Source organism: Oryza glaberrima, chromosome 12 (genome assembly GCF_000147395.1).
Source record: "Oryza glaberrima chromosome 12, OglaRS2, whole genome shotgun sequence".
Lineage (NCBI taxonomy): Eukaryota > Viridiplantae > Streptophyta > Magnoliopsida > Poales > Poaceae > Oryza > Oryza glaberrima.
This window is the reverse complement of record NC_068337.1, coordinates 20547633-20560071: the sequence shown is the minus strand read 5'-3', so window position 1 is coordinate 20560071 and position 12439 is coordinate 20547633. Positions and strand designations below refer to the sequence as shown.

At 39.5% G+C, this 12439-nt stretch overlaps 1 protein-coding gene across 1 annotated transcript; it reads right to left on the bottom strand.

Moving 5' to 3' along the window:
- Nucleotides 1-9018: 9018 nt before the first annotated feature.
- Nucleotides 9019-9560, bottom strand: LOC127756385 (uncharacterized). Its single transcript, XM_052281729.1, has 2 exons — nt 9175-9560; nt 9019-9094 (listed from the first exon to the last, which is right to left on the bottom strand). Exons 1-2 carry the CDS (start codon nt 9558-9560, stop codon nt 9019-9021), a joined length of 462 nt encoding a protein of 153 aa, XP_052137689.1.
- Between the last annotated feature and the right edge of the window lie 2879 nt (nt 9561-12439).

Below are 12439 nucleotides of genomic sequence, written 5' to 3'. Positions count from 1 at the left end.
TGATGGTTTTGTTAGCTTGAGCACTATTTATCTAGGCATCGTTTTGGCTCTCTCCAATATCTCATCCTTCGCTGAATAAAGTTTGAAGGTTTGATGGCACCTAAACATGGAGGCAGATGTAGCCTCCCTCGCACGAGAAGATGTATGTTTTTATATGGAGAAGATCCCTATCAATATAATGCCAGTCAAATCTGATAGGCCATTCGAAAATATATATTTATATATGGATAAGATCACAGTATAGCAACCAACCCACATAGTATCATGCATTTTTTGAATGTACAATGGGGAATGCTGTCATGTGTTCTGTGAGATAAATATGATAAGGAAAAGTATGTGGTTAGCTCCAATCGAGCAAAGTAGGTCCTGCCTCCATTTCAACAAGAGTAATTTTTTCTTTCATGAAACAAATAGAGATAGGCTCTATATATAGGCATGAAATACATTAACACAAAATCTAAACTCCAAAGTCCAAACCCGACTTCAATATTTGGGAGAAATAAAAAAAAAGAAAAATTTTAGGTAAATAGTATCATATATGATGCTATTCACCTGAATTTTGTCTTGTTTGTTACTTTCAAATAAAGTTAAGTTTGGACTCGAGATTTTGTGTGTATATTTCATGCCTTTAATTTACCCTATATATCTCTAGTAAAATTTTTCATGAATTGAAAAACTTTTAGATCATGTTTTTATGGGTTTTCACCATATATGTTTCTTAGTTGCAGGAAAGGAAAAGAATAAATGTATAGATCGATCATTTTATTGCTTCAAAGAAAAAAACACTCCTCGAGCTGATTGATTCATTTTTTTTCTCCTCTTTCATAACCAATGTAAAAGGCATAAACAGATGCAGAGCTCACCCTATCCAGATCCAATCTAAAAATGTATGAACAGATGCAAAACTCACCCTCACAGGATCATACTCAAGACTAAGCCAATGACCATTTTGAAGTGAAACAACCTTGCAAGAATGCTGAAAAATATTGATGAGTCACACATAACAAATGCACAAAATTAGCAAAGCACCACATAAAATTAAAAACTACATAAGCTTAAAAACAAATTCAGAATCCGTGTTACCTTTGAACAAGGAAAGCTCAATATATTATTGATTTTGACTTTGGTTTGGTGGTGATGATCATATTGATATTAGCCAACGGGCATATCCTTAGGTGTCGAGGGTATCAGATGACATGAACCCAAAAATGTGCCGTTGTTGGTTCAAACTGCAAACAACTTCGAATCGTGCATAAGACAGCGTAGTGTGTATTGTAGCCTCTCCTCATCTACAATAATATACCAATAGCTGAATATTAGACAACATAGTGTATATATTGCAGCCTCTCCTCATCTACAATAATATACCAATAGCTGAATATTAGAGATAAACACATCTAATTAGCAAAGTTATGGGAATTTTCTTTGGTAGTTTGGGTTAGAACTCCTGAGAAGTATTTTGCTTATGGTTAGGCCAACGCACATGGAAAAGTTTGTATACCTTGGCGGTTCTATGGAACCCTCTATGAGTATATCATTGGTAACTTAGTTATGATTGTCAAGATAACGAGTTATGTTGGTGGCTTTGTTTTTAACCACCAAGAAAATTAACTGGTCGCTGAAAATATTATAAACTAATTCTACGTCAGCAATATATGGTATAATGGAGCTATATAACCTTACTCTAACAAAAACAATATGGGTATATATAGGAAGAATTATTATATATATATGGTAGCATAAACCATATGTAATCGTCATACGTTACTCGATGCAATGAACTGATCATGGACACATCACACATATAAAATGAACGAGGCATATATTGTGTAAGTGAGAGAACAACGATTAAAATAGAACAATTCAAACTCCTGGAGTTTGCAGAGCTGAGGGGATCCAAGCAAGTAATCGACGATGAAGAAGTGGTTGTAGTCCAATGTCCAGCAGAGGGAGAATCAATGGACACGGCCCCTGTGGGCTTGAAGCATGGTCTGGATGGTTGTCACATCCTTCCCCACCGTCCTACTATCGACCATGGCCTCAAGATTGAGAGGCGCCGATTGCCAGAGCGGTCGCCACTGCCGTGAGAGCATCTATGTGCGGGCAGCATCCTTGCCGGGGAGGATAGTGATGATGCTGGTGAGGATATCGTCCGGGAGGCGGCTTATCAGGTCTTCTCCTCCTCTGGGCGCCAATTCTGGGTTGCTGGATTCCTCATCCAGCCTCCTCTTTATGGCCCTTGTCACTACACCCATTTGGTTACCACCTCCTCCTTGTGATCCAAAGAAAAGTCAGGCACCTGAATCTTGAATCTTTCTGCGAAATTTGGATCAGGCATAGAACCTAACCAAGAACCCCTTCTTTAATTTGTTGAAATCATTGCAGACACTAGACCCTAAACCCCTACAGGTTTGGAAATGCAAGAATGTAAAATAGGGCAAATTAAACGAATTTCTGCGGTATTAGGGGGTGAATTCTCTCGATGCATATAGACATGTGAAATTCGAGAGATGGTTAGGAGCAAACCCTAACAAGAAAATTTGCTTGCCTTTTGCAGTCGTGTCCTCCCCGATCGACGAGCCTGGGAGTTCACCCAACACGTACACGACCTTGGCTTCTCCCACTGCTGCGCCCTCCTCTACCGTCGCCGCCGAAGATGAGGGGAGAGAAAGTGGCAGCGTCGGGATGGAAGAGGGTCAGCCCACTGACCCAGAACATAACGGATAGATGGAAACGTAAAAAATTGCACTGCTGCACTTACCATTTATTACAATTATTATTATAATTGTAATATCTTAATCACATTGTGGGAATGAAAATGATAACAACACGATCACGCTATGAGAATCAAAGTGACAATGACATAACACTTCTTCCTTTTTGTTTTTGTATCATCTCTCATATCAGATATTTTGATACGCATATGATATTTCTCTACTACTGTGAGACTCTAATTTGTTACTATGTATGGAATAGACTTTTCCTTCATAATAAGTTAATTTAGCACCCATAAACTCATCATAATTTAATTAGATAGCCTATCTACTCCATGTCTTCTACATCTTAAATCAAAGTCCTAAATATTTATATAACATTGGCTCACTTCAATATCTCTTTTTTTTCATTGTTGAATCAAAAGATGGTACAGGGAAACATGGATTCATATCATTTGCCTAACAAAATGTGTCTATATATAAGGGAGTGAGGAGTGCAAAGCCACTCGCCTATACACTGAATGCATACATATATAATTGTCATGCCTTCTGAATGTAGGGACGAATTGATCCTATATGGCGTGTGATAACGGGCTCATCTTGTGTGAAAGAAAGACCATTGAATAGAAGGAAAATTATGTGATGAGTAATACTAGCTATGTTTTCTATATCTGATATCTCTGTTAAAAGAGAGTGGCACGCCACTCCATCATCAACTTTTTTGCTTTATTTTCACGAAAAACGGACAGGAGGCTAGAGGGTCTACATGTCAATCAACCCGGCCACCAACTCTTTTTTAAGGAAAAAGAACATATTTTGAGGCTAAAGGATTCTCATACTATTAAGTATTAACAAATATATGCAGCAGAGATGATACATGCAGAAAAAAAATAGCAATAGTGGATTAATGATAATTTCTTTAATCAAAATCTCGTTGCAACGCAAGCGCCAAATGCTAAGTTATTGTAAAGGTCACTAAGATATACTCCTACATAAAAGAAAGAATCATCTCTGTTTCATATTATTATGATAAGACATTTTGGATTATCATATATTGTTGAAATGGGTATCGTTGTCTAGTACTCCCTCCGTCCCAAAATAAAGTAATTTAGGATTGGATATGATATATCCTAGTCCAATGGACGAGGGGTTGTCTAGATTCGTTGGACTAGGATATGTCTTATCCAATTATAGGTTGATATATTTTGATATGGAGGTACTATTTCTTATAAACAAAGCATAAGTTTTTCATGAACAAAATACTCCTTGCCTAAGACAGTAATTAAGCCCATTGTCTATATGGACTATGGAGTAATTAATAGTAAAAAATACTTTAATTTACTCCTTACTTTAGAGAGGAGAAAACTGATATTTTGCCATCTTCGATACTGGGTTTTGCTCGAATTCCTCTCCATAGAGTGGTTTCCTTGAAATGCCACTCTCAAACAATGCCGACTTGTTGAAATACCATTTTTTTACATTTTAGGTGAAATGGAACTTCGCCTAAAAATATCTTATGCTATTCATTTGACTGAACCAAATATTTGACTATTACATAATATCATGGTTCAATTTACATAAACTATTAAAAGGTGGCATATTTACTGCCACCATCACTAAAGCTTTTTAAAGGAGTACATAGATGCTCTCTCCGTGCACACCGTTTATAATTTAAATAAGCGATTGGGCTATACATCATCAAAATCATCTGTTAACAATGTGATTAGCAGCTCAAATGTTATTATATCCTTTCTTTAAATATGAAGTGAACACCAAAGGGGATCCTACATGATGTCATAAAATTTCCGTCCCTAATATACTCCCTCCGTACTCGTAAAGGAAGTCGTTTAGGATAATGTTTAAGTCAAATCTTGGGAATATAAATCATGAATAACTCTTAAGTTATTGAGTTTAAAAATATAAAAATTATTTGAATAGATTTGTCTTGAAAAATACTTTCGTAAAAGTATACATATATCACTTTTTAATAAATATTTTTATAGAAACAAGAAGTTAAAATTGTGTTTTGGAGACCATGTCGCTGTCCAAAACGACTTCCTTTACGAGTACGGAGGGAGTATTTCTCATAGATTGTAATTAATTGGCAAAATCATTAATGTATGACATATGGATATGGTTTTGGCTTATCTAATTAATTACATGCATGATGAATCACAATAAGATGGCAAAGTGAACGTATATTCTATATTATATAAGGATAAGTTGAGAACCACACCACTACACCAGTAGTAGAGTTATTGTATTAGTGGGATAGTGTCTATCAAAATTTATAAAAATTTATATATGTTGATGACTTTGATTGCTACCACCGAAAACATACTTATATTCGTGCATGATGCCCAAGACCTGATGTCTGTGAGCAGTATAGCCTACCGTTGGAAACTACATGCGCAGTAAACCAGTGTTTCTTTTAAACTTCGTAGTAAACGTATGAAGTGGCCAATAATAAGCTGGGGACCCTAGTACTCTTTAGCGTAGGTTTATTCCTAGCGCACACTTCAAAAAGTTCGTCCGAAATATTTTATGTGAAAGCTTTCATCAAAGAACTTTTATATGAAAGTAAGAAAACTTTCACTTATGGAAAAAAAAAGTGCGCTGAAAATACACATACGTTAAATAGCAATTGTGATAAGTTGGTAGAATGGAAACATTGTTTCTCATATATGTTAGTGGGCTGGTGTGCGATACAAATTTGTGTCGATCATTGTTCTTCTCATATATATTAGTGGGCTGGTGTACGATACAAATTTGTGTCTATCAATTTGGCCCTCTGTAAATATCCTACTGTATGCTTGTTGTCTAACCTATTTACAAAGAAATCACATCTTTTAATTTATACACTCATTATAATTTTTAAGCTTCGCCATCATCATCTATGTTCTTGGACTGCCGGACGTATATCCCAAACAGGTAACATGCATCCTCAGAGCCAAAAAACACTCCGACTTACTACATCTCAACAGTTTGAGTTTAGGGTTAATTTGATACGTGCCTGTAAATGTGCCTATTCAGATAAATGACTTTATAATTCATCTATTCGTAGCTATGTCGCTCAAATTTTACAAAATTAGAACCATGTCATTACTATTACGTTTTCCACCTTCTTCTCCATCTGCACTGGGACCCACCCGTCAGATTCATCTTCTTCTTCATCCTCCTTTACCATCTTCCTTTAACGTCTTCCCGCTGAGGTCCTCCCCTTGGCTGGTGCCGTCCCGTCGCTGCCATGGAGTCGAGGAGTCCGGGTGGGCCTCCTCCGAGCCTTGGGATTGGAGCAGGAGCCTGAGGCGTTCGAGCCGGAGGCGGACTCAATGAACGCGACGTGGACGAAGGGTGGAGACACGACAAAGCAGGACGGGGGCGTGCTACCGATGGCCACCCCTTGCACGTGCACAATGGGCACCAACTCTGCCACCTAGCAGAACACGTGCAGGCGCTCCGGCGTCTCCATAGCCCAGACAGGCCGGTCCAGCCACTCCTGCGGGCTCACCTCACCCCCAAGGCCGAGCGCTTCCTCCGCGCCGTCAACAACCCGCGCCGCCGTTTGGGGCCCATGTTGCTGTCGGCTGGGGGATCCTGCACGTGTGGGCGCGGCCGCACCGGCTGTACCCCACCACTCCTCCCGTCAAAGGAAGAAGATAAATGAGGATGAGGAAGAAGATGAATATGACGGGTGGGTCCTGCGTGCATATGGGGAAGAAGATAGAAAATGTGACGGCGATGGTACGGTTCCAATTTTGTAAAATTTAAGTGGCACGGCTACAAATAGATGAATTGTTATGGCATTCATCTGAATAGGTACATTTGCAATGACATGGATCAAATTAACCTTTGAGTTTAAAGAAGGTGCGGATTCTCTTAAAAAAGCATGTACGGTAGAACATATATGGATCAATGGATTAAATAATCTCTGCAAAATGAATATTCTTTGTTTTTATAATTGACCATCCTTGGTGAATAACTCTAACTCATAGGATGAAATGAGAAACAAATTCTCCGTTGTTGGATGCTCTTGTTATTTTCTTTCCTGGCATGGTTTTAGAAATATTTTTTAGTTCTTCGTACTAATGAGATACATCAATTTAGATAATAGTAACAGTCTGATAAGAGTATAAATTTTCATGAAGGGAGAGAGACTATATCATATGTGTTGTCTAGATTTCACATAAGAATAATTTTTCACAAATTTTGAGTCATTTTTCATAAATTTGGAGAAAATATAAAAATGTTGGTGGACATTTCTCTTTGTGTTGATTTTCAGCATATATGTACAATTGTTTATACTTTTCTTACTTCTAATCAATAGACAACTTACTATAATATAATCTATCAAAGGATCAAACGACGGCAATTTTGTCACCACATCCCCAAGAACATCAAACAAAATGATTGTCGATATAGTTCGCGTTGTATGCGGCAATTGCTTTGCCTGCTTTGCCTCTCTCCAATATTTCATATCTCCTACTACCTCCCTCCAATATCTCATCCTAGTGCTAAATATCCTGCTAAATAAACATCAAACAAAATGATTGTCCATATAATTCGCGTTGTATGCGGCCATTGCTTTGACTGCTTTGCCTCTCTCCAATATTTCATATCTCCTACCTCCCTCCAATATCTCATCTAGTGCTAAATATCCAGCTAAATAAAGGCTTGTTGGTACCCTCCTTTCTCTCTAATGAGAGAGATGTATGTTTACCTATCAAGAAATCACATCATAGCAATAAATATATAGTCATCATGAGTTTTTCAAGCAATAAACCGATATATAGTCATTATGAGTTTTTGAATGTGCAACGAACTGATCATGGATGGATACATGCATATATAACAAGAACGAGGCTTGTATATATTGTGTGAGGGAACAAGGATGTCATATGATTTAAGGAATGAAAAAGCATGCAGCTAGCTCAACTCCTTATTTATCGAGTAACAGATCTAGATGATTCTGTTTCGGCGAAAAAAATTTAGAGGACTCTACCTGTTGTCAACAACAATTTCATTAGGATTGAAGCGTCACGAGAAATGTTTTATTCGTTTATACCTAGCTCCCGGTTTCTTATTTTCTTTGGATCTCGAATTGGATTGATATTAGAAATGTGTATTCGTGCTAACAAAATATGACAGCAACACTGATTTAATTACTACTCCCTAAGAGCGACCATAGTGGGTTGCATTTAATTAGAAGGGTCCTAATAGGAGACATCGAGCTAGGACCGGTGGTGCTACACACTACACACGTTCTCTCAACCAATCCTAGCATAATACTGCATGATATGCAAAGGACAGGACTCTCGGAGAGAACATATCTGGATCATTTTGGATCCTTTGTTTGAGTTGCGTCATGAGATAAACGGATAGAGAAAGGAATTATATATGTTATTCTACGTACTAGCAAAAGTACCCGTGCATTGCAACGAGAAATGTAAATACCAGAAAATTGAGGAAAAGTTGAGAAAGATTTACATTATGTAATTAATTGAAAATACAAATTTTCTGAAATATTTGGGTATTTTTTAAGTAGGTAGGTGTATAATTAAATTAGTTTACAAGTAAAGTAAGTGTGAGAAATAAAATGATATGGTTGGATTTAATTTTATTAAATTCTCCATGATTAATTATGCTCTTTGGAATTTTATTGGAATTTCCATAGCTTAATTGCTAATTTTGATAATACAAACATCATTTCAGCATTTATTTAAATAAAAATCATCCTTTCTCTCTGGGCCTTTTTCAGCCCATTTTATTCTTTAGCCCGCAATTGAGTCGGCCCGCTTTCCCCCTTCTCCTTCCTCCGCCTCAGCCCGCAAGAAAGCGTTCAGCCCAACATGAAGTCTAATTGGGCTCCTCCTACTTCTCCTTTCACTGTTGTGTGGTCTCCAACCGAATGTCTAACCTAAGTGTTTTGTTGGACCGTCGGCCCGCACGTGGCCCATGAAGTGTGCGCGGCCCAGCAGTGATGCGGCCCGACAATGGAGGCTAGCCCGACATGGGATCGATCTGAGCTGTTCGTTTTTATAGACGGCTCAGATCGTTTCTGAATCCATCAAAACCGCCGGGGCGAAAAAAATCCATAACCCTAATTCATTTTTCCCCTCCCTCCCTCCACCACAGGCCACCTCTCTCTCCTACCGGTGGTGCCCCTCCTCTCTCCCCACCGGCAACACTGCTCCTCCCACCGCGTGCTGCCCCTCCCGCACTCCCCACCGGCAACGCCACTCCTCCCACCGCGAGCTGCCCCTCCCCTCTCCCCAACGACGATGTTGATGTTGGATAGGGTGAGCTACTTGAGGTGTGGGAAATTGGGCATGCAATCAGTCTCCATGGGAAACTGAAGTGTGTCACACGTTGAACAAATCCTAAGAACACATAGAGTATGCGCTAGACAGAATACAGACAACGGAACCACAGATTTTGAGCGTCAATATTAAAATAGAACAGTTCAAACTCCTGGAGTTTGCAGAGCTGAGGGGATCCAAGCAAGTAATCGACGATGAAGAAGTGGTTGTAGTCCAATGTCCAGCTGAGGGAGAATCGACGGACACGGCCCCTGTGGGCTTGAAGCACGGTGTCGATGGTGGTCACGTCCTTCCCCATCGTGCTGCTATCGACCATGGCCTCAAGATTGAGAGGCGCCGATTGCCAGAGCAGTTGCCACCGCCGCAAAAGCATCTGTGTGCGGGCAGCATCCTTGCTGGGGAGGATGCTGATGAGGATATCATCCGGGAGGCGGCTTATCAAGTCTTCTCCTCCTCTGGGCGCCAGTTGTGGGTTGCTGGATTCCTCATCTAGCATCCTCTTCTTGGCCCTTGTCACCACACCCATCTGTTTACCACCTCCTTCTTGTGATCCAACAAAAAAAATTGGGCACCCAAGTCTTGAATCTTTCTGCGGAGTTTGGATCAGGCATAGAACCTAACCAAGAACCACTTGTTTAATTTTGTTGAAGTGATTGCAGACACTAGACTGTAAACCCCTGCAGGTTCAGAAATGCAAGAATGCCAACTGGGGCAAATTAAACAAATTTCTGCGGTAGTAGATTTAGAGTGGAAAAAAAGGTCTCTCGATCCATATAGACATGTGAAATTCGAGATGGTTTGGAGCAAACCCTAACGAGAAAATTGCTTGCCTTTTGCAGCGGTGCCCTATCACCGATCGACGAGCGGCCGAGTCTGGGAGTTTACCCAACACACGACCTTTGCCGCAGGACGACCACCGCCGCTCCTCCGCCGCCGCCGCTGCCGATGAGGGGAGAGAAAAGCGACAGCTTCAGAAATGAAATCGTGCGTGCGGCGGTGGGGATTCCAGTGGTCAGCCCACTGGCCCAGAAGATCACGGATAGATGGAAACGTAGAAAAATGTAACTTACCATTTATTATTATTATTATTATTATTATTATTATTATTATCACGGAAGCAAAACATTTTTTTCTCCTAAAATGTTTATTTTTACCCATGTTACTAATTTTGTGTCTCTACAATACCTATCGAATTACGAAGAATTTGACATAACGATGTGGACACCACTTTTATATTAAGCTTTATTTTATAGCGCTTAGTATCAACAGTGTTTTATCACATTGTGGGAATGAAAATAACAACAACAAAACCACAGTAGCTGTAAGAATCAAAGTGACAATGGCACAACTTGATAGTTAGTTCTTCACTGTTTAGTCTACATCATCTCTCATGTCATGTAGACTTGTTAACTTGATAGTTAGTTCTTCACTGTTTGGTCTACATCATCTCTCATGTCATATAGACTGTTGATGTGCATATGATATTTTTCTACTTGTGTGTGACTCCAAATGGTTACTATGTATGGAATAGATTTTTTCTTCATAATTGGTTAATTTAGAGCCCATAAACCCATCATAATTCATGCAGATAGCCTATCTCCTGCATATCTCCTAAATCTTAAATCAAAGTCTGGTTTATTAGAATAAATATTTATATAACATTGGTAGAACTACTAGTAGGAGCGCAGCGTGCTCCTAATATTCCAAGCGTCAAACATGCATCAGCCTAGGCCCGCCCCACCCCACATCCTGTCATCCCACTCCTACCAAAGTCGGAGTAAACGATTTACTCGTATCGCGCGCCTCAACCACCCACCTTTATTCAGGTAAACGATTTACTTCGATAATAAAAACAACTCCCCTGCTTCCGATCCAACCCCACGTGCTCCCACCATTATCGGAGTAAATGATTTACTTCGATAAAAACAACTTCTCTGCTTCCGGTATAAATTCTATTTTTCCCATACCCAACCAACCACTCTCGCCCCCACTTCATTTTTTTCCTTTTTTTCGGATCTGAATCGATCCACCACCCCAGCCCACAGATCGGCGACACAGACGACAACACCGTGGCGGTTGATGGCGGTGGCCAGCGGCGGTTGAGGTGAAGGCACTGCTTCGGGCCTCGTTGCCGGACGCTGGGCAGCACCTTAACCAGCAAGGAGGTGTTTACCTAGGCCAATAGCAACAACCAGCGGCTGCTCCACATCGCCAACATTGATAGAACAAGCAAGTAAGGAAATGACACTCTGATTTGCATCTGCATACTCTCCTTCAACTTCACGCATGAAACCCCAATTTTTTTTTCTTTTTTGCAAATCAAATTAACGTGCAATCTCCAATGTTACCTGATCTCAATTGATGGGCTGCACAGGTCCTACATTTGCACATCGTGCTCCATGTGGCTGGCCGCAGAGGATAGGGTGGAGTCCGCCGGTGATGGATGTTGTTTACTATTTTTCTTTTACTCGTCATCTCTATTGACATGAACGAGAATGTTTTTGTATTTTTTTTCGTGCTTGCTAGATGATGGATGGCTAATATTGTGCAACGTCGAGCTCATCTCTATACCACACCGCTACATCCTTCCATGATTCCATGGCCGACTACTGCTTACCACCCGGTTGCCCTCTCCACTACCAGTCACAAGACACAGACTGTGCTCTTCATCCTTATAGCAAGATCCAATAAAGCCACCAGATGGATTTTTGACTGAATCATTTTTTTTTTCTAGTTTGATTCACCTGTGAGTAATTTTATTGATTGTGTGTGATTGAGCCTGTAATTTTTTCATTCATATGACTATTTTGTGATACAGATCAACAATACTCTTAGTATCAATTTTAACTCTTATACTGTGTATTGAACACATCAGTAAACATATTATTACACGGTGACTACGAGATCATGGCTATATCGAGAGGAAGGTGGTAATTGTTTTATTCGCAGACCACGAAATCTCAGTTTTTACTCTTATATTATGTATTGAACACATCAGTAAACATAATACTACACGGTGGCTACGAGATCATGCGCTATATCGAGAGGAAGGTAGTAATTGTTTTACTTACAGACCACGAAATCTAAACAATATTTATAATATTGGTAAAAGAATTACTAGTGTTGTAAGGTAATAGTATTTTTTTTACGACATGGCGTCATACGATGTGGAGGTATCCATGCGAGTAAATTTGTTACTTCTGAATGAGGATAAATTTGTTACTTCTGAATGAGGAAATGTGGGAGGCTGGGAGTAAATGAAAAACGAGTAAATTTGTTATTCTGAAACGTGCGGAGATAAAAAACAAAAAACTCAGAAAGAAAAACTAGACGGTACTAAAACCGCGAAAACAGAAAAACTATATAGAAGGAACGAAAAATAGAAAAATCTGGATGGTTGATATT

Bases quoted from the DNA above. Each gene is read 5' to 3' on its own strand.
- LOC127756385 (XM_052281729.1), bottom strand. From the start codon at position 9,560: ATGGGTGTGGTGACAAGGGCCAAGAAGAGGATGCTAGATGAGGAATCC. The intron at 9,095-9,174 runs GTTCTATTTTAA...ATGTGTTCTTAG, and splicing joins AAACTCCAGGAGTTTGAACT to GATTTGTTCAACGTGTGACA.